This window comes from Sander lucioperca, chromosome 12 (genome assembly GCF_008315115.2).
Source record: "Sander lucioperca isolate FBNREF2018 chromosome 12, SLUC_FBN_1.2, whole genome shotgun sequence".
Classification (NCBI taxonomy): domain Eukaryota; kingdom Metazoa; phylum Chordata; class Actinopteri; order Perciformes; family Percidae; genus Sander; species Sander lucioperca.
In genome coordinates this window covers 2,167,579-2,190,890 of record NC_050184.1, presented here as the reverse complement: position 1 = coordinate 2,190,890, position 23,312 = coordinate 2,167,579, and the positions used below count along the sequence as shown (strand labels likewise).

The window sequence follows — 23,312 nt, the reverse complement described above, 5'->3', positions numbered from 1 at the left end:
CTGTTCCTCAGGTCTTTCTATCTCCTTTGCCTGTGACAGTGACGTTAGTATTTCCATAAGCACCCATTCTTATAAAGATGTTACCAAATTGTCTTGATATGAGGACTTATTGTGCTTACTTGGCGTTTTGGTGTAGACCTACTGAAAAAGGATCTTATGTCTGTTTTCTTTTCTCTGTCATTTTTAACAACACAAATCTTTAACGTCAGATGCTGAGAGCGTTGGTGGAGCAGCGACTAACTGCGGCTGCTGAAGAGATATTTGGGCTGTTTGAAAGAACGATAGCAGAGTACGAGGAGGAACTTTGTCGTTCAAAAGAGGAGAAGGAGCGACAACGGGAGCTACTGGACGCTGTTTTCAACCCTCAGCTTCGGTTCCACAGAGCAGGTTTGGTCATTAAACCTTCAGTTGATCTTTCTCTCCTTCCTGTCATCTGTTCTCTCAGCAACCATATGACGATAGGACGTACAGAAGCTCTATTTGAATCTAAGCTCTTTAAAAGGCCGTCGCCAAACCCACCAGACTCCATGTAAATAATCAGTACTTTTATCGTCGTAAAACACACTTATTTCAAAGTGGACAGAAACACAATAAAACTATCAAAAGCCGTCCTGGTTCTTCTTTCCACTGTTCCAACAATCACCACTCTGGTTTGGTTGGAAATTAACCCTTAATTCACACATTTATATGTGGAAATATGCTGGCTCTATACACGCTAAAAGTACTGATTATTTACATGGAGTCTGGTCGGTTTGGTGATGGGGATTTCGGGGATGTTATCTAGATAAACAAACAAACGAACGTCAACAGTAACGTTTATTTTTAGCAACAGTTTGCTGTATTTGCAATCGGTTATCAAAAGCATCATATGTCTTCCATTACAAGCCAGGATCTAATGTTAGTGTCTCTTCTCTGTCCTCTCTCACAGAAAGAGTCTTTGGATCAGAATAAAATCCGTTTTAGCCTGATGTTACTACTATTGGTCTCTACGAACAGACGGCAGTAAGAGGAGTGCTTAGGGACCGTCTACAAACTACAACACCTTAGGGACCGTCTACAAACTACAACACCTTAGGGACCGTCTACAAACTACAACACCGAAAAGAGATGCAACAAAAATATTTATTAATTTAATGATTAAATAAAGTAGTGCTGATTGTACTACAGCACTTACCTTTCAAAAATAGCCATATGCATAATTTTGGGGATTATTCTTTGCCAAAAACATTTAATATATGTCATAATTACAGAGAGTCATGTCTCCAAAACTACTCCACACATAGAAGCCCCCCTGCTGGTTGTACTACAACACAGTTTTCAAAAATAATCATATGCATCATTTTAGGGAATATTTTTTGCTAAAAACATTTAATACTTTAATAATTACAAAGATAAGATATAACTTTATTGTCTGCCCAGGTACCTGAATACCTGCACTTGTTCCACTGGCTGACCCTGGATGCTAAGTGGCTGGAACAGAGGTGATAGCTTGTCTCTGCCCCCACAGCATAGCTCCTTCGTTTTAGTAATGTTGAGCTCCAAGGAGAGCTCACCAAAAATTTGGGACAGATTGTTTACAGCCTGCTGGTAGCGAGTTAAGGCGTCAATGTTAGACGTGTGTGCAACCAAAGCAATGTCATCAGCATATTTAAAAAGTGCCATACCTTCACTGTTACACAAGATGTTGTTGGGGTACACAGATAAGAGGATTTGGGATAAAACACAACCTTGGGGGAGTCCAGTATTTAAAATAAGCTCAGTTGATTTAACCCCATTAAAAGACACCTGTTGTGGTCTGTCCAGCAGAAAACTTTTAGTCCACAGGGTCAGTGTTGGGTGAACCTCAAGATCAGAGAGGTGATGTCAAAGTTTATCAATGCTCACGGTGTTAAAAGCTGAGGAAAAGTCCATGAATAAAATCCTGGTGTGTGGGTGTGCTGAGTCCAGGTTTTTGGTGACAGTGTCTATATATATATATATATATATATATATATATATATATATATATATATATATTAGGGCTGTCAAACGATACATTTTTTTTAATCGCGATTAATGGCTGAATTTCTATAGTTAATCACATATTTTATCACGATTAAAATTCTATTATTTTGCATTTCAAACAGTTTTTAAGTACATATTAACAATCGAAAGCCATTTTTACCAGTGTATCTTGATTGGGAATCAAATGAATGCAAAGAAAGTTACTTTATGAACTTGATTATAAAGCCCATCTTGCAGGGTTTATTTTCTAACGAATTTGCGCAATTTGCTTGTTGGTAATAAACATTTAAACTGTTGTCGCCCACAATCAACCTCTGCTGCTAAAAGCAGTCAACCTGCAGTGATGTTTGAAATGGAGACCCATGTGGATGTGTTATCTGTCGTGGTTAGCTCGCCGAAACTACTGCCGAAGTTGCTGGCTGGCTACGCAACGTTAGCTAATTCTGCTAGCATACGTACAGGCCAACTATAGCCAGTTAGCTTTGTGTGTAACATAACAAAAATCCACCCATCTCGTAGGAGCAAAGCTTAATATTTCATTCAATACAATTATGGTACAAAAGGAGCGCTAACGATGCATGTCTTATGTTGACAACGTGGACGCAGATATAGGAAACTCCGAAGGCAGTCATAATATTTAGCTACCTAACATCCATCCTAGCTCCATCATGCCTGCAGCCTGCAGCAGCAGCAGGATGTGATACGAGGAAGTGGCAGCTTGATGATAAGTAACGGTGCTGCAAAGGGTCAAAATAGTAGCCTGTTAGGCACCACGCAAAGCCGAGTGAAGTGTAAAATAAATTAATAAATGTCGGCCCTTAATCGCATCGCGATTAACGCGTTAACGCTGACAGCCCTAATATATATATATATATATACTGTATATGTATATATATACTGTATATGGTGTTGCCTTAAAACATGATTTGAGACTGAACATTTAGTAAGTAAAAATGTTATGTCATAATGAACACATCCACAATGTTAATCTTCACATAGAAAATAATTTCAGATCTGTATTAATAATGCAAATAATGGAAAAACACCAATTTAAATACACATTTTCTAGCTTTCGTTTACTTTTTCCCTTATATGCAGTTTGTGTACAATTACCATTGTGGCAGTAGTTGAAATTTTCTATCCTTTAGTTATCCAGACCTAAACCCCAGACTCACCTACAGCCTCTTTAGCTAGGGCTGTTACACAACACACAATCCCAAACTCACCTACAGCCTCTTTAGCTAGGGCTGTTACACAACACACAATCCCAGACTCACCTACAGCCTCTTTAGCTAGGGCTGTTACACAACACACAATCCCAGACTCACCTACAGCCTCTTTAGCTAGGGCTGTTACACAACACACAATCCCAAGGGGGATTTTGGTTTGGTATTGGTGCTGCTGTCATTCCAAGGTACTGCGTGTGAAACCATCTTGTGCAAGTTCCACACTGAATCCACACATGGATAAAAATAAGAAAATGTAAACATTAGAAGACCGGTGATGTATACAATTAGACATTATTTTATTACTTTAATGTTATCTCAGGAATTTTACTCCAGATTATCCAGTATTCAGATTACTTATTGATGTTTTAAATCAAATAAACATTAAGTCTCACCCAAACATCATCTACAGCAGGTTTGGGCAGGTCCTTATTTCCACGGAAGGAACAAAACTCATCCTTTAATACTAATAAAGAATAATAACAATACAAGCATATAAAGTGTATTACTGTTAAATTTGTAGGACGTGTTTAACATATTAAATATTCTGAAAGATACCTGATGCTCTGAGAATGTCTTCTGCCATGAGTCTTCTTTGATTTTTAAGAGACTGTTTTGATGAGTCAATCTCAAACGACTGTGGCATCTTTGGAAATGCTTAATTCTGAAAACTACGTGTTGTAGTACAACCAGCAGGGGGCCTTCTAAGTGTGGAGTAGTTTTGGAGACATGACTCTCTGTAATTGTGACATACAGTATATTAAATTTTTCTGGCAAAAAATATTGCCCAAAATTAGGCATATGCCTATATTTGAAAAGAAAGTGCTGTAGTATAACCAGCAGAAGACTAATGGACCTTTTTCACAGCAGACATTTGGACTTGTCATAGTAAGTAAAGCACAGCTGAGATTGATAACCTTAACGATGGCTCAGTTCCATCAAGTGTCCCAGTGAGATATTTCAGTGAGTCAGCATGAACAATACCAGGACCTCTCCTAAGTGGAATGCAGCCATCATTAATAGTTATTAATACACCTGTGGTAAGCTGAGAGACACCACTCTTTTTTAATTATTAAAATATTAAAAGTTTTTGGCAAAAAATATTCCCCAAAATTATGCATATGCCTATTTTTAAAAAGTAAGTGCTGTAGTACAACCAGCAGGAGACAAGTTATAATTGAGGTAAGTTGAGCCTGGGTCTGTCTGAGCGTTCTGTCTGTTTTAAAGAAGTTTTTCCTCGCCACTGTTGCACCAAATGCTTGCTCTTGGGGGAATTGTTGGGTCTTTGTAAATTATAGAGTGTGGTCTCGACCTACTCTATAATTTATGTACATATACATATTTATGTACATGCATCTACATAGAAAATAAAAATGAAAAAGTAAATTTTCTAAAGTGAACCATTCTTTGTTGAACTTTAATACTTTACAAACACCAGAGCAAGAGAGCGCTGTGACTACTCTTCTGAAGTGATTTTGGAGAGGGACATTAGGTAGTTAAATACACTGGTTGACTGACATGACACCATTGTATTCATATAATACTATCAATCCAGACTTAATATGATATTAATAATGTATGCATGTTGCTTCCTCTACATTTCAGGTTGTGGTCGACTAGCGGGGCCTGCTTTGGTTGTTTGATAAATTGATCAACATTGATTGTGATTGGTGGTTGGCTGCGCATGCAGAGCCTGCATGTCACACACTAGCAACAAACTGTGTATCCAAGAGCACTTAAATCAGTGTAAATGACGTTATATCAGACACAGACTGCTGTTGTAGATTAGTGTTACGTTTCCAGCGTCGCTGCTCTGAACCGTAACGTTAGTTGGGACAGACGCCTTGTTTCTTTAGGCTAACTACATTAGCTTTAGCCTGGCTGGTAGCAGCTTTCTGCGGTGAAAAATGGCCGGGATATGTCGTGATAACGTTGCATTAATCAGGTGATTTAGTTTGTCTTTGCAGCGAACATAAAACACTGACTACTGTAGCTTCACTACCCAGGGAAAAGCATGTGCATCACTGTGTGAGCAGCAGCTGCTGCTTACGGTACTTTTCTACACACGGAGAGCCTCACTTCCCCTAACAAACACGGTCGGACTAACGTTACGTCACAAACACACGCTGCCCACATGGCCACCTGTCCAGAAGTACAATATGTAACATTTCTGCATTAAAATGTCTAAAAAAGTCCATACCTATGTTATATATTTTTATGAGTAAAGCCAGACCGATATATCGGCGAGCCGATATTATCGGCTGATATTAGGCATTTTCCAAACTATGGGTATCGGTATTTATAATGGCCGATAAATGAATATTTAAAAGATCAAATAAAAACGGACTAAACACCCTTCAACCATGTTCTGAGTGTTGGCGTTGCATAGTTTGTCCACCAGAGGGCGCTCTACAACACAACATCTGTTTTAATCCTCCAGTGTCGCCTTCCAGGTAGCTAACCCTCACCTTAACTGTCAACATCACCATTGCTGCGCTGCCTGGAAGGCAATGTTGGGGGCTAAAAACACCAAACACCGCACGGTGGGAGGAGCTGGGTGTGTGTATGTGAGCGAGACACAAGTGACAGAGAGACGGAAGAGAGCAGGGAAAGGAAATGCAGCCGCACAATAGCGTTAAAAAAAGAAATTTAATAACGAAACGCAATGTGCGGTGGCCGGTGTTGATAGTGCGGCGCACTGCCACACATTAGTCTATGTGTGGGAAACACTGCGGCAGGCGCGTGTTACTTAGGTGGCCGCCTTAGCTGCAAAGTGCTGCGGGAAACCCTGATTAAGCATGAACATAAGTATATTAAATTAGATTCAACCTAATGATTGCACATATTGTACTGACAACAAAGTTTGTTTAGCATCTAACCAGAATTGTAAAAGAAGCAGTTAACCTTCTGAGTAGCGACTCTAGAGGCATAGTGAGAGAAACAAAGTGTCTCTCCTGTGCTTTCTGACCACGACGGGAAATCTGTCGCAGGAAAAGTTAGCCACTGCCGAGCGAGGTGCGTCGCCGCGACATCCAGTTGCATTTTTTGAGAGGTGCATGCACATCGCTCAGCCCTGGCTTGGTAGCGTTGCATTTCCCCCGACTCTTCTTCTCCATAAACAACATGAAATCAGGGAGAGGGGTAATTTTTCCTGCTACAGATTTCCCACCATGGGCAGAAAGAGCAGGGGAGACATTTTGTTTCTCTCACTATGACTTTAGAGTCACTACTCACTCTGATGATAATCACCGTCACTCTCTAACTTGCTCTACACACACTCCCCACACACATGCCGGCCCTGCTATTCTCTTGAAGAGATCGACGCACACACCAATGCACAAGTATAAACTTCAGGCTAGTTTTCTTCATCCCGCTCCCGCCCGCTCCCGGCGAATTTCTGACCATTACCGCCCGCACCCACAACGTGTGTGTTACACTCCCGCCCGCTCCCACAATGTGTACGTCCACTCCCGCCCGCACCCGCAAAACTCTGAGAATTTATGCCCGCACAATAATAGAGATGCATTGATGTTATGTCTTCTCCCGTCCCGCATGAGAAAACACGTCATTTTATAGGTTAATAGGGAGAAGATGAAGGCAAAGAAGGCAGGTGCTTGCTGCTGTTAGACGGGGAGGAAGGAACAGAAGGAGAGCGAGAGAGGGGGAGGAAGGAGCCGAGGATGAGGGTGGACGGAGCCTTGGCTCGAAGCTCCCCCGTACTGGGAGGCTCAGACACGCTGGTGTCTACTCATAGATATGGCTGAGGCCTATACAGTATATACTCAGTCAGTATATATGTATATCTATGGTGTCTGCAGGCGTGGGGGGGTTCCAGGCTACATCCCGATCCCGCAGTGTTTTTTTTAGCCGCCCGCTCCCGCGAGATTTGCGTTGGATCCCGTGGGACCTGGCGGGACCCAATCCCAATGCAGCCCTCTACTTCAGGCCATTTACGTAGGCTGGAGCCCTGCGTTTCAATTATTTTCCTTGCCTCACACTGATGCAAAAATGCATTTGCCAGTGATTATCTTAACTGCATATTACTCCAGTGATGAAATACATCCATGTCATAGCCATTTTAAGTTTTATGTCAAGTACCTATGTAAAAATACTGATTCTCCAAAGTTCAGTTAAAAATGACAAAAATAATCGTTAGGGACAGCCCTAAATGGTCCATTTTGTAGCTGGTTTTAGCAAGCTGACTTTAACAAGCTATGCTATGCTACTTTGTATCAGTTTGTTAGACTAAATTTGTAAGTTTTCATATCTATGATGATACTCATTATTGGTTTGAGTGGTTGTCAGTAATGTGTCTGTTTCATTCTGTTTCCTGCAGATGTTCAGCAGCTGTTGGTGGTTAAAGAAGAGGTTCCCCCTGAGCAGCAGGAGTGTAGCTCCAGTGTGGACCAGGAGGAGCCAGAGCCCCCCCCACACATTAAAGAGGAACAGGAGGAACTGTGGAGCAGTCAGGAGGGAGAGCAGCTTCAAGGGCTGAAGGAGGCTGATATCACCAAGTTCCCATTCACTCCTGTCCCTGTGAAGAGTGAAGATGATGAAGAGGAAGCTCAGTCCTCACAGCTTCATCAAAGACAAACTCAACGCATGGAAACAGAAGCTGATGGAGAGGACTGTGGAGGACCAGAACCAGACAGGAACTCACATCCACTTTTACAACCAGAGACTGAAGACCAGACTGGAGACTCTTCTGAACCTGAGACTGATGACAGTGCTGATTGGAAGGAGACCTCTCTGAAACATGGTTCATCATGTAAGAAAACATTCAGCTGCTCTGAGTGTGGGAAAAGATTTGACTTCAAGTCATATCTGAAGAGACACATGAGAATCCACACAGGAGAGAAACCTTTCAGCTGCTCTGAGTGTGGTAAAGCTTTCACTGATAGTGCAACCCTGAAGAGACACATGATAACTCATTCTGGAGAAAAAGCTTTCAGCTGCTCAGTTTGTAAGAAATCTTTTACACAGAGTGGATATTTACAGAAACACATGAGAGTCCACACAGGAGAGAAGCCTTTTAGCTGCTCTGAGTGTGGGAGAAGATTTGGCCAAAGGGGAAATCTGAAGACACACTTGAGAACTCATACAGGAGAAAAAGCTTTCAGCTGCTCAGTCTGTAAGAAATCTTTTACACAGAGAGGAAGTGTAAAGGCACACATGAAAAAACATACAGGAGAGGAAGCGTCTACTTCCTGTGTTAGTGACATCAGAAAGCAGCAGGAGTGGAGCTCCAGTGTAGAGCCCTGCACGGGCCAAAAACTCCAGCCCTAACCCGGCCCTGGCCCGTGGTGTTCAAGCCCTACCCGACCCCAGCCCGACAACGCCTGCAATTTTTTCAGCCCGAACCCGACCCGACCCGAGACCAACATCAATCACTTTTAAGCTCTCTCTGACGCGCGCGCTCTTTGATGCGCTCTCTCTCTCTGACGCGCGCTCTCTGATGCGCGCTGTCTCTGCTACACACGCAAACACACACACGTCACTAAGAGGTAAACTTTTATTATAGGCCTGAAACATCATGCCCAAAAATATTGGACAAACTGTCCATTACACAGAAGCATAAACATGAAGGGAGAATATAGTGCTACGGGATCAAACCGCAAAAATAAGTAAATAAACGGCCTACCTTTGCTTTTCAGTAACTGAACTGAAGAACAATGTTCAAATCAATGTCCAAAAATAACTCTTCGCCAACTGGCTAATGTTAAATAAAATTAATAAAATAAAAAAAAATCCGTTGAACTGTTGGGCCCCGACGGGCTTGCAGGGCTCTACTCCAGTATGGACCAAGAGGAATCTCAGCCAGGTTGGAGCTCTCTGAACCATATAAATAAAATGGATAGAAAGGCAATTTCCATTCAGATCAACGTAGCATAATGGTCAGAGTGGCATCCATTTTTATATGTACCATTGCCATGGTAACGTATAAACTTCAGCATTAGCCGACTTCTGGCGAGTCGCGGAGCTGAGTCTAAATGAGTCAAATTAACTTCATGCTTCATCCACACAAAGCACGCTGCTATCGCCACGAGTAACAGCTTTATTCGGCTCGTTTTCTGTGGACGATGTGGTGAGTTGGTGACGTTAAAGGGATACTTCACCGATTAGCATTAAGCTTTGTATCAATGTGACGGGGCGCATGGCTGCCGTCACGCTAGCGATGCGCTACCTATTTTTCTCTCAGAGACTGAATGTAAATGTTGCCTGTATAGGTTTATTTAGCGTGTTCATATGTTCTGTTAATTACCACACACTGTTGTCAAATAATCTGTAAACCTAGTCATTTATCAAATTCCGCAGTTATCCTGTAGCTTTCTTGTGTACACATTTAACATTTAACATCTAATACTGCAGTGATTTAAATGCTATAGCAACATCCATCAATACATAATTTTCTATTGTTTAAAACCCTACAGTTTATTTCACAAACATGTTCAGTTACAATAATCACACAACACTTGTTCCTTTGTTAACTAGTGTCGTTTATTGAGTTTAAACGCTAACAGAGGGTAACATGATTTGTCTTACCAGCATGTGCTCTCTTTGTTCTAAAGGAAAGTTTGCCGCGATCCTCGGGTTTAAATGGGTCTATGACTTCCGGGGTATAGTATTTTACGAATGACTGTGCTTCCCTCCCACATGTCCCCCTGCCAAGAGGCTATGGACTACAGCCAGCTAGTTCCACATGTCTTCAACCCGCCCATAGGGGGTGGGACTGTCACTACCTGATGCAAGTCGAGTGTCAGCCATCTTGAAGCTAAGCTAACAGGCTCTCTCTTTTCAGCAGCATCCTTGCATTGTGCATTCAAACTACCGCACGTGTACCACCGGGATACATTGGTACAGATCAGAGAATATGCAGGAAACTTTATTACAGACGGAATACTCGACACACTACGCGAGCTTCGCCTGCTACGCAGACCAGCACCTCAGCCTGTGGTCTCGCTCAATGCTGCTAGCCGGGGAAGGGGACATCGAAAAGCGGTGTGCTAGAAAGCGGAAACAGGAGCTAGGTGGAAAGCTAACGCTAGCCGGCCACCTGTCCCATCTATCCTGCTTGCAAGTGTCCGCTCATTACACATCAAACTGGACTACATCCAACTTCAACAAAACTCCCAACGCGAGTTCAGAGACTGTTGTGTTTTTGTTTTTGTGGAAACATGGCTGAACAACAGTGTACCGGACTATCCAGCTACCAGGCCTGCTAGCCTTCAGAGCAGATAGAGATGCTCTGTTGGGTAAGACTTGTGGAGGTGGGCTGTGCATATATGTTAACACGGACTGGTGCAGAAATGCAGTGCTTGTATCCAACTACTGGTCACCGCTGGTGGAGTTTGTGACTGTTAAATGTCGACCATTCTACATTCCACGCATATTCACGGCTGTGTTTATACTCTGTGTTTACATCCCACCAAGCGCTAATGCTACCAATGTGTTAGCTGAACTTTACGGAGCCTATAATGTGTGTGCATTAAATGTAGCCTGTTTCTTATGTGGTTTTTATATAATGTTGTTTTTATATATTTTAAATGTGTAACACCACTTGAGCCACGGTGAAACGTTTTGTGTATATGGTTGAAATGACAATAAAACACACTTGAGTTGAGTTGAATGCCTCACTGTCTGTCTGTCTGTCTGTCTGTCTGTAAACGGTAGGCGTGGCTTGGGAGTGGCCTCGTAGAGTGCATTCTGGGAGTTGTTGTCTTTCATCCACATGAGCCAAAAACACATTTTCTGGCTTTTCTCGGCCTAGAAGCCACCAATTTAAAAAAAAAAAAAAAAAAAAGAAATCGCATTGCTACTACATAAGTGACCCAATTTAAAGATATATTTATCTTTCCAACGGTGAAATATCCCTTTAACTCAAGGTACTTGTACTTTGCTTGAGGATTAAATAATGTACAACATTTTAATACCAAAACAAATGTGGCAAGGCAAAATGACAAAATATAGATTAATTTTAAGCATTTTAATTTAATGTCCCAACTGTCAATAACTATAAATAAAACAGTAATTGTATCATCGTAAAACACACTTCATTCATGTAGACAAAAACCAAACTACCAAAAGCCGTCTTGGTTCATCTTTCCACTGTTCCAACAATCACCACTCTGGTTTGGTTGAAATAAACTCTTAATTCACCCATTTACATGTGGAAATATGCTGGCTCTATACACGCTAAAAGTCCTGATTATTTACATGGAGTCTGGTGGGTTTGGTGATGGTGATTTCGGGGCTGTTTCATGTTAAACTAAAAGGATCTTACTCTTTAACTAAAAGCTCTATCTCTGTAGGTAATGTTGTCAGACTCTTAGAATAATAATCTGAGTCTGTCAGCACTTTTAGTGGATGGAAACGTTCTCTTATCAAGGAGTTTAAACACAGAAACGACAGGAAGGATAAATCCACTAAATCAACTCACAAATAATCAGCATGAGGCCTCGTTTTATTTCATTTATTCTGTACCGAGAACTGAAGAGGTCCAGAAATCCCTTCAGGTCTGCTGCTACGTCAGGACCGAGCACAAGCTTCTTTGCATGAGTAAGCATTCATTTGTTTCAAATATCAAGAAGTTTAAAATGAAATCATTGACAATAATTTACAAGTCAGATGAATAAATCAACTGTTTGCTATCTGACTTGGTCTGTTCTCTGCTGCTCCATCATTCTTTAGTGTTGGCTGGAAAACATCATCATCAGAGTCTTTACTTTCAGTCTGAACAGACCTCAACAGATTTAAAACCACATTCAGTCACAGAAAATACAAACAGTGAATATGAAATGTCAGACAAAGATTATTAAATGAAAGTCCACAAAGGAAGATAATATGATGGTAAACTACAAAACAACAATAAAGGGCTGTCAATCTTCCTCTATAATACTATTCAAATTCCAACCTTATTTTATTTAATATTCAAATAATATTCAAATATGAAATGCTCAAATTCATCCTATTATTAATATTTACGACATTACACAGGCTTATGGATCGCCAATGCCACGATCAGCATGTGGTTGTTGTTACACGTTCTGTCCACTAGAGGGACTTCTAACATTACAATACAAACATTAGGAAACAGGTGATCACTTTCTTATTAACAATAAAACAGCGGGACAAAATGAATGACTTTAATTTGTCAACTTTAATGGACATTTTTGATATAAAAACAATGGCTGCTGAGACTGCATCAATAACTGCACAGCTTCTACTGAACACAACCGATCTTTACAAATTGAAGACAATTTAACAATTTAAACAATTCAAATAAAATGAAGATGCCTAAATCAACGTCCGGAACATTTATATTCAACATTTCAAACAACATTTGGGTTTCCCTGTAAGTTATGAGGGTGATGGCAAGAGAGTGGTGGATAAAAACAACAACAGTATGTCCCATCTGCTACAGGAGAATAGGCTCCACCAGTGGGAATACTACAAACATGTCAACTCATTTACACCGACATCACCTCAGTGTGTCAATAACTGGAACTAGAACAAAACAAAACAAGAAGAACTATCGCCGCAGCATTTAAGCAACAATTTCCAACTGATTTAAACAGGACAACAGACATCACTGCAGCGATCGGTACATTTATAGCCGCGGATATGAGACCCTACTCTGTAGTGGAAAACGCAGGTTTTACGAACATGGTTAAAGTAATTGAGCTCTGTTACACTATTCCTTCACAAGCCCATTTCAGCCAGACTGTAATTCCTGCGTTGTACAAAAAAAACAAAAGCCCAAATAGAGAACCAATTGTCCGAAGCACCAGCTGTTGCTCTGACAACAGACGGCTGGACGTCATGGGCTACACAAAGCTACCTGACTGTAACGTGTATATCTTTTTATAAGGAGCGGTTTTTGTTTTATATACAGCTAAGAAGACACCCTAGAAGAAGAAGGTCAAGTATAGCTCTGTCATTGTTCAAAGTAAAAAAGACCATACTTTATGATGTTAGTTTTAATAAATAAAACAATTTGTATGAATCAAGTCAATTTCTCTGGTATTTCTTTCTTTTGCTGTATCGAAAACGCATCGAAATGTGACACCACTGTCTCGTATCGAACCGAACTGAGAATTTTGTGAACTGTTAAATGAGTTTGAGCATCCGAAGCCCCTGAAAAATGCTAATGAGCAGCAGAAAATTAATAATCATTTAAAAAATATAATTATTCTCAGTAAGTAATCATTAAAACACACAGCATCAGGAGAAACAGCATTTGACCCACTTCTAACAGGACTAACCCTTCAAAGGGAGGGAGCGTAATATGTAGTCGTAGCCAGGATAACATCCATGCTGTTCAGAAGATAAAGTTACTGCTGGTCAGCCTTCAATGTGGAGAGAAGATCAGAATATAACAACACAGCTATCAGGGCATGAGGAGGAGGCAGGAGGAAACAGATTGGCTCTCAAACATCTTCACTACGAGGCAGTGTGAATGAGCTGGTGTCTTTTAAGGTTACTACTCTGAGAAAACATTTTCCCACATTGTTCACACCAGTACGGCTTCTCTCCAGTGTGAACACGTCGGTGGCTTTCTAGGTGACCACTCTGAGAAAAGGTTTTAGCACATAAATCACAGCTGTAAGGTTTATCTCCAGTGTGAATGCGTTGATGTCTTTTAAGTGTGCCACTCTCAGAAAATGTTTTCCCACATTGTTCACACCAGTACGGCTTCTCTCCAGTGTGAATGCGTTGATGTTTTATTAGGTGACACTGGTGTGCGAAAGCTGCCCCACATTGATCACAGCTGTACGGCTTCTCTCCAGTGTGAATGCGTTGATGTGTTTATTAGGTGACACTGGAGAGTGAAAGCTGCCCCACATTGATCACAGCTGTACGGCTTTTCTCCAGTGTGAATGCGTTGATGTTTTTTTAGGGTACTCTGGAGAGTGAAAGCTGCCCCACATTGATCACAGCTGTGTAGATTCTCTCCAGTGTGAACTCTCTGATGAATCTTTAAATATCCAGATGATGTGAAGGATTTGTCACAGTGCTGACAGTGGTGACGTTTGGGTCCCTCTCCTCTCCGTTTCTATAGCAACAGCGAAACAGACAGAGCGTTAGTGAACAACCTTCTTTAAACCCTAGACTTGCTCTCACTCCACTCTTCATAACTTTTATAAGTTCTGAAATATTCTACATTTTTCAGCCAAGTTGTAATGAAACAACTGTAACGCTGTGAGAGAAAGCGTGGCAGATGATCGCAGACCGCCTGAATGCGTAAGCAGCCTAAAAATATACATTTACTGACCACTGCTCTGAACTGAAACCGTCATAATCATACCATTCAAGGAGTTAGGCTACTAATCATTTGCACAAATTAACAGTTGTAGCCTACTGTAGCTGCTCGATTATGGAAAAAATAATCACGATTATTTTGGTCAATACTGAAATCACATTTAACACGATTACTCATTAACCTTTGGGGGGAAGGGGATTATTTGCAATCGTTTCTAAAAAACATCATACAGTATATCTTACAATTACCTTCCAGGATAAAATGTTAGTGTCCTTTCTCTCACAGTTTTACTACTGTGAGTCGGTTCAGCTTTACAGATATCACAGATAAATGTTACACAGCTAATGAACAATTCCAGATACATAATATGACGTGCATCTCACATCACATTTCACCAAAATATGAACAATAACGTGGTGGGCTAGTGGGCTTATTTACTAGCTAACCTCCGCAAAGGAAAAATCCTGCACTTAGACGGTACTTTATAATAACGTTACGTAAAACAGGTAATTTAACATCACTGCTCATTTTACATACAGTTTAACAATAAAACGAAATGATGGCAAAGGCAGAGGGACCGCAGGGTTCGCTAACGTTAGCGTCTTCGTCTCATCTAGGGTCTGATAAACGGTAAATTCATCAAAGTCTGTGCCCATAACGCTATTTTCTAAGCGACTGTAGCTGTCATGTATTTCACACGGTTTTCATGGTAAATCAGCTCCCGAGGCTTTCCCCGCTGTTTGTCACTCTGCCTGAGGAGAAATTGCTGTACTCGTGCTGTTGTTTATTTGGTTTTCATGACTTCGCGAGTGATGACGTCCTGTTTGGATTCCTCGAAGCCAAACTGTTCCCAGACAATGGAGTTGTTTTGCCTTTTTTGCTCACCAAATGCTGCTGGGGCTGCCCTCCTTCTGCCATCTTTACTCGCGTGAGAGATTTTAAATTCCAGCGGATGATATGCCTCCCTGACTGTATAGGCTGAGAGAGTTTATGGCTTCGGGAGGGGCGGATGTGCATGTCATTCAGACCAAAATAAGAGTGTTTTTTCTATCCATTTTTTTCTCGATTGTACTATTTTGGTGATCGTTGGGAGCCAAAAATCACACAGCAAAAGCACAGCCCTATAAACTAGTCAAACAAAGGTGAAAACAATGACTACACAACATTATCATATAATTTAGAAAGAAAAAACTATCTACATATTAAACAAATTAGACTAAAAGATGACACAGATACAGATGAAAATATTGCGACACTATGCGGCATCTGACACAATTTCAGGGTAGTTATTAGGGAGGCACAATATGAGGAAAATATGCCCCAACATTGTTGAATATCGCGATATAGATATTTGTGATAAACAGATATTAAAATGTAGCCTACTCAGTTCTGCTGCTTTCAGTATTGTGCTAAAATGCAACAAATTGCTCGTTACATTTTAAACAAATGACAAAAGTGTAGCCATGATGCTTTGACAATTAAATCAGTTTTAATTTGATTTCCTTCTATCTCCTGGTAAATCACATAAGACTAGGGGTATCTAAAGTAAATTCTTGTTCATTTTTATTAAAGTGTTTTATCCATGTTTTGGGGTTGCTAAACATAGTCTACTGTTCTGTACTATACATGTCCTGTTTCACTCATTAAGTTCTCATCTGAGAAGATTTCTGTCATTCAAACAACTCTGAGTTATAGTTTAAAACGTGTAATGTTACAGCCAATTTAATAGAATTGATTAACTTTGTCGCCACCAAAGTCCCAGCCTCCAGCACAACCTCTCTGGCTGCAAGACTGCACTGACCCAGGGGCGCAACAGGTGGCATCATGACAGAGTCCTGTGAAAGCTAGCAGAAGCCATCGAAGCATGCAGGCTCAAAGTGAACCATGCCAGCCCACCAACATCACACCCGCCCATCCAGTTCGTTAGACAAGGGGGAGAGGCACTCAGTAGCACAGTAAGAGAGAGGACCTTGCTGACACCAGGAAGGGAGTGGGCCCTTAAAGCTGACCTGGATCGGCAATTCAAATTCCCTCAGGAGATCGCCATAACCTCCCTTCGGCCAAACATCGTGAGTCGGTCCATTGCCACGAAGACGGTCATTATGGCCGAACTGACCGTGCCTGACTGGGAGGATGGGCTGGAGGCCGCCTTTGAAAGGAAAAAGGAGAGGTATGCGGAACTGGCAGCTGCATGCGCACAAGCTGGGTGGAGAGCACAACCTACCCAGTCACTGGAACCTCCATCCATTGTGATCCATTGCACCCCTACTATTTAGCATGTATGTACAGTGAACAGAAAATGGAAGAAGTTCAAGATGACGGTCAATCTCCCTTGGTCTGGGGCTCCATGCAAGATCTCATCTCGTGGGGCATCAATGATCATGAGGAAGGTGAGGGATCAGCCCAGAACTACACGGCAGGACCTGGTCAATGACCTGAAGAGAGCTGGGACCACAGTCTCAAAGAAAACCATTAGTAACACACTACGCCGTCATGGATAAAAATCCTGCAGCGCACGCAAGGTCCCCCTGCTCAAGCCAGCGCATGTCCAGGCCCGTCTGAAGTTTGCCAATGACCATCTGGATGATCCAGAGGAGGAATGGGAGAAGGTCATATGGTCTGATGAGACAAAAATAGAGCTTTTTGGTCTAAACTCCACTAGCCGTGTTTGGAGGAAGAAGAAGGATGAGTACAACCCCAAGAACACCATCCCAACCGTGAAGCATGGAGGTGGAAACATCATTCGTTGGGGATGCTTTTCTGCAAAGGGGACAGGACGACTGCACCGTATTGAGGGGAGGATGGATGGGGCCATGTATCGCGAGATCTTGGCCAACAACCTTCCCTCAGTAAGAGCATTGAAGATGGGTCGTGGCTGGGTCTTCCAGCATGACAACGACCCGAAACACACAGCCAGGGCAACTGAGGAGTGGCTCCGTAAGAAGCATCTCAAGGTCCTGGAGTGGCCTAGCCAGTCTCCAGACCTGAACCCAATAGAAAATCTTTGGAGGGAGCTGAAAGTCCGTATTGCCCAGCGACAGCCCCGAAACCTGAAGGATCTGGAGGTCTGTATGGAGGAGTGGGCCAAAATCCCTGCTGCAGTGTGTGCAAACCTGGTCAAGAAACGTATGATCTCTGTAATTGCAAACAAAGGTTTATGTACCAAATATTAAGTTCTGCTTTTCTGACGTATCAAATACTTATGTCATGCAATAAAATGCAAATTAATTACTTAAAAATCATAGAATGTGATTTTCTGTTTTTTTGCTTTAGATTCCGTCACTCACAGTTGAAGAGTACCTATGATAAAAATTACAGACTTCTACATGCTTTGTAAGTGGGAAAACCTGCAAAATCAGCAGTGTACTTGTTCTCCCCACTGTATATGCCTGTGCATATTGCAATGTCAAGAGTAATTTATATATAAATCCTAAAAGACATTTGTGAAACCCTCTGTGTGCATTCATTAATATTGAGATTAGATTTCTGGGACTCTTCAGTCTGGAGTAACCTCTTCCTTCCCTCACCTCCTCCTTCTTTCTCTTGCTCCCTCGCGCCTCTGAGTCTCCCAAGGCCTCACTGACAACTTTCCTCTTGCCCTCCTTCTTTTTCTCCTCATTCTCCTTGTGTTTCTGCATGTACTCTGTGATAAGGTCGGGGCAGTCCAGGTTGTCTTGCGGCTCCCATGTGTTATCCTCACTGGAAAGGTGAGTGCAGACAGAAGAAAAGGCTTTGTTTTTAGTCAATAAATAAATAAATAAATAAATATATATATACACACTACATATATATATATGTATATAATTTTCTAATTTAAAAACATTTCATTACACGTAACTAGTCAGTGTTTGGGGTAGGGATGGGCAATAGAGACTATATGCAATATAAACGATACAAAATTGGCCTACGATATAGATTTTAATCATATTGCACTATCGTGATAATTCATGTTCATGACGCAATCTACCCGCGAAGTTTTAGAGCCACGAGCTGCAACCGGCTGCAACGCATCATTGTCATCTTGAGCAAACATGGCTGAAAGTGAAACAGAGGAACTAGTGAAAAAGACCGGTGCAACATCCATTATTTGGACTTGGTTTGGATTTAAGCCGTCCGACGAGCAGCAGCAAACAATACTCTGTAGAGCAGGGGTCACCAACCTTTTTGAAACTGAGAGCTACTTCATGGGTACTGAGTCATACGAAGGGCTACCAGTTTGATACACTCTTCTGAAATAACAAATTTGCTCAGTTTGCCTTTAGTTATATATGATTATTAATGATTAATGATACTCATCTATGAGAAGACACTGATCACGTTAATGATTTCTCATTATCAATAATTATCAACAATGACTTAACAAGGTGGGAAACAGATAATATCAATATTCAATTTTCATTAGAATTAGAACAGGCCTGAGGGCTACTCATGTGGTCCTTGGGGGCTACCTGGTGCCCACGGGCACTGTGTTGGTGACCCCTGCTGTAGAGTGTGTGGAGCAACAGTTCCGGATAAGAGAGGTAACACGACTAATCTGTTCTAACACCTCAAAATGAAACATGTCACTAAATGCCAGGCAATGCAGCCAACCCAAAGATCCAGTCCGAAGAACGCAGGACAGAAAAAAACAGGAACTGACCCAGACTACCATCCAACAGTCATTTTCAAAAGGTACTCCTTACAGTAGGAAGAGCCCGCTATGGATTGACATTACCAGGGCCATAACTGTTTACCTGTGTAAGGACATGGTCCCTTTTCAAACGGTAGAGAGACGCAGCTTTAAAGCCATGATCGGAGCTATTGATACACGATACGAGGTGCCACGCCGCAAATACTTTACAGTAACGGAGATGCCAAAATTGTATGCCGAGCTCCGCGAAAAGGTTGAAAACGAGCTGTGTGACTTGAAATACTTTGCCACAACAACGGACCTGTGGTCGAGCCGTACCATGGAGCCTTTCATCAGCCTGACCATTCATTATATAACGGACGATTGGAATCTTGGCAGCCGGTGTTTGCAGACGTCGTACTTCCCCACTGAACATACGGCAGAGGAGATGGCACAAAGACTCAAGGAAGCACTTGAGTCATAGGGTTTTAAAGAAGAACGCCAGGTGTGCATCACTACTGATAATGGAACAAACGTGGTCAAGGCAGCGTCTCTGAATGATTGGACCAGGCTGCAATGCTTTGGACACAGGCTGCACCACCATCAGTAGGTTAAAACATTGTGTGCATAATATTATAATTTAACATTACACTGTAATATTTGCCTATATTACTGCATAGTAATGTTGCATTTGCGTTTAGAGATGTAGAATTTGCCTCTGTTCAGTTGTATAGCCAAAGCTGTTTTAATGTTGCATTTGTGTTAAGTGATGTTCATTCAATCCTAATCAAACATTTCTCTGTGTGTGTGTGTGTGTGTGTGTGTGTGTGTGTGTGATGAAATGAACTAATAATATCTTACAAATCTGTCAACAGAAAAAAGTGGAAAGCCTTGGAAAAGAAGAAAAGAGTTGAAGAAAGCCCAGGCAGAGCAGGATCTTCCCTTTCATCGGTTCATCACAGAAACACCAACAAGGCGGGGGTCACATCAGATGATGATCCAGAGGGTGCTTGAACAAGAGAAGGCCTTATCCCCGGTACTGAAAGCAAACAGGAAAACCAGACACCTGGTACTCAATCGGCAAGATACAGATGTCTTGGAATCTATAAGCAAGACCCTCGGCCCACTCCTGGAATTTACAGACGCGCTGTCTAGAAAAGAGTATGTCAGCGTGTCGTACATCAAACCTGTTCCATCTTTTCAACAACACTGTTCTTGCTGCAGCTGATGATGACACAGAGCTGACCAAGGACATGAAAAGAGTCATCCTAGAGTACTTACACGAGAAGTACTCACACCCAGAAACGGTTGACCTGCTGGATATGGCCTCCTTGGTCGACCCATGGTTTAAAGATACATATATAGCTGATGACCACCAGGAGTTCATCAAGACCAGAGCGGTAGCAGAAATTCTGTCAACAATCACAGAGCCACACACAAGCACAGAAGCTGCAACTGAAGGTGCTGAAGCTGCTGAAGTAGCTATTGAGAGGCAATCCAAGAGTAAGGTAATGCATTATGTTTTTGTTTTTTTAAAGTGAATAATGTGTATTACACGTTCTTGAGTAGTGACCCCAACACTTATAATATCAAATATCAGTAGCATAATACCATCAAGAGATGGTTTTCAAAATAAAAGACTGTCTGTCTGTTAACTTCCTTGTAGATGCCTTTTGAAATTTGAAGTAGCCTTGATGGAGCCACAGACTGGAGCACTGCAGTGCTTGCATATGGCTCTGAGGTTTCCAGGTGTTCTTGTTGGAATTGGTTCTTCAAAATGAACTAGTAGAGATGACCTTTTAGGCCTGCTATTATTTTCCATGTCGCTGTTATTACAGGTGTCAAATCTATAAACGTTTGTAATCTGAAGTTGTAAGGGACTTCTGAAACTTAAAAAGTCCAGTGTTGACCATCAAGAAGCTTTCAAACAAATGTCCACCTCAAATTGTTTGGAAACCATTTTAAATACTTGGTTAAAGTAAAGCATTCTGGGAAATGGAGTCATGTTCCATCATGTTCCACACAATTACAATAAATCAAACGTATTTATTTGTTCTGTGACTAGGGCTTTTAACATTCATTGCTGGGGGAAAACATTTCCTGTTAATGTAATCTGTAATCTGTAATCATTTATAGAATATGTAATGCAATCATAACTGACATATATTGTAAAGCTTCATTGTAAAACACTTCCCTTAAATTATGTATATGAATTTCTTTGAATTTTTATTGAATTGCAATTCTGCTTCCTTTAATTCAAATTAATCAAATTGTAATTCTAGATCCTGTTTGACATCAATTCAAATTCAAGAATTGAATACGAATTTAGGAGTCATTTTCAATTCAATTCTGAACTGTACACAAGCCTGATCTCTAGGTATGGTGAAGGGTATGTGATGATGTGGGGCTATTTTAATTCCAAAGGCCACGTGAACTTTATCAGGATGCATAGTGTCCTGTATCCATAAAATAACTGGCCTTTCAAAATAAAAATCTGCCTGCCTTTATGGGAATTTAACATAGGGGTGTGTATACTTGTGCCCCCTATATTTTAACGAAGAACATGTATTTATTTATGATAAATTATTCATTCACAAAGAAAATTGGTGTCCTTATAGGTTGGATTTTTCCTATTTTTTTTTAATTAAGGCATGAAGATCAATTTCCTCTTTTTAGTCAACTTAAGCATTGGTTCATTAACTGTGTTTATATATATATATATATATATATATATATCTATCAGGACCAAGAACTCCAAGTATTAATATTATAGACTCATACTTACTCTGAGAACCCCTTCCATTTCAGCAGAAACTCTACTCTTCCCTTCACCACTCTGCGGTCCAAAACCTTCTCCACCACATACTCCTCCTCTTCCTCTTCCTCTTCCTCCTCCTCCGCTGCTGCTTCTGCAGCTACAGGAGGTGCTGCAGGCTGCTCCTCCTCCTCGGCTTTCTTGCCCTTCTTTCCTGCTACGGTCGCCAGCTTGACGTCTGCTGAGGGCGCCTTTGGTAGACCCAAGGGGGAAACATGCAGAGATAATGATACAAGGGTTAGAAGAACTAATGGGAGGTGTGAGTGAATTATAGTTTACCATGTTTTACTATATTAAAATGTTCTGTTTGAATGGAGAAAATGCAAGGGACTTCAGAGTGTGAAGTATCTCCTGCATTAAAACTACTAAAATGTAAGCCACAAAAGTCATTAACTGGAGCTACAAGCTACATTCACAGTAGCCTCAATCAACGACAGTTAATTTACCAGAAAATCACCAGATGTTCCTCGCCTTGCAAAACTCTGTTCGTTTCTGGAAACAACAACAAACTTTGAGCTAGCGAGCTGAAAATGGCAAGTTTTGAAAAATGTTTTGATCGTGCAACAAGGCAGGCCTGGTTGGTTCTTTCAGGGAATAACTGTTACGCCATTTTATATCTAACTGGGATGTTTTGGGACCGATTGTGGCAGGATTGCTGCGGACGAAGTAATGTTACACAGGGTGATACACTGGTAAGAGCAAATTACGTTTAGCCATATATGCAGCTAATTTAAATAGCTCAATTTACCTTATTGTGTCAACAGTTAACTTAACTTTATATTACATGTGGCTAGGGTTGGGTACCGTTCACATTTTTACCGGTGCCGGTACCGATATTTCATTAAAAACATCCTAATTCTCTTGTATATTACTCGTATTTGCTTTAGCTTTATTGGGGCTGCTCAGTTTTGGACAAAATAATGACATGTAAGGTGCACCAATCAAACTTTTCTCGGGGATTCTAATACCTAAGCTCAGGATATCTACAGATACAGAGTACCAACTGGACAGCTGGCATATATTGACACAAAAACAATATTATACATCAGGGACAAACTGAGTCAGTGGCCTACAGTGACTCAATGAAAGAAACTGACATAGTAAAAACCTCATTTTATGATGACATTGATGATAAAGAAATGATTTAATGAGGATTGGTCTTATCTGCTATCATGCTAAAACCTGATCTGCTTAATAATTGGACTGATGGCCATAAGGAGACTTCAAAGTCCTTCAGTTTATGATTGGAAAGAAGGGTGAGGGGTCACCACCAGATAAGAGCTGAACCATTCAAAGAAAGGACTGGCTCCATGGATGTGACTGCCTCTCACAAACACTATGAAGGCAGAATGAGTTGGATTTGTCTGTTGCAGTTTGTAAACACAACATTCAAAGTTG

The 23,312-nt window shown here is 41.2% G+C and overlaps 1 protein-coding gene and 1 pseudogene across 1 annotated transcript; one reads left to right on the top strand and one right to left on the bottom strand.

The window, feature by feature from the left end:
* The first annotated feature begins 209 nt into the window (after positions 1 to 209).
* Positions 210 to 8,722, top strand: LOC118496454 (gastrula zinc finger protein XlCGF57.1-like). The gene is made up of 2 exons (XM_036008232.1): positions 210 to 387; positions 7,567 to 8,722. The coding sequence occupies exons 1-2, from the start codon at positions 210 to 212 to the stop codon at positions 8,514 to 8,516; spliced, it is 1,128 nt and encodes a 375-aa protein (XP_035864125.1). The 3' UTR covers positions 8,517 to 8,722.
* Positions 8,723 to 11,932: 3,210 nt separating this feature from the next.
* LOC116050886 overlaps positions 11,933 to 23,312 on the bottom strand; it is a 101,586-nt pseudogene continuing 90,206 nt past the window's right edge.

Coding starts and splice junctions, on each gene's coding strand:
- LOC118496454 (XM_036008232.1), top strand. CDS start 210: ATGCTGAGAGCGTTGGTGGAGCAGCGACTAACTGCGGCTGCTGAAGAG. Junction 388..7,566: donor GCTTCGGTTCCACAGAGCAG/GTTTGGTCATTA, acceptor TGTTTCCTGCAG/ATGTTCAGCAGCTGTTGGTG.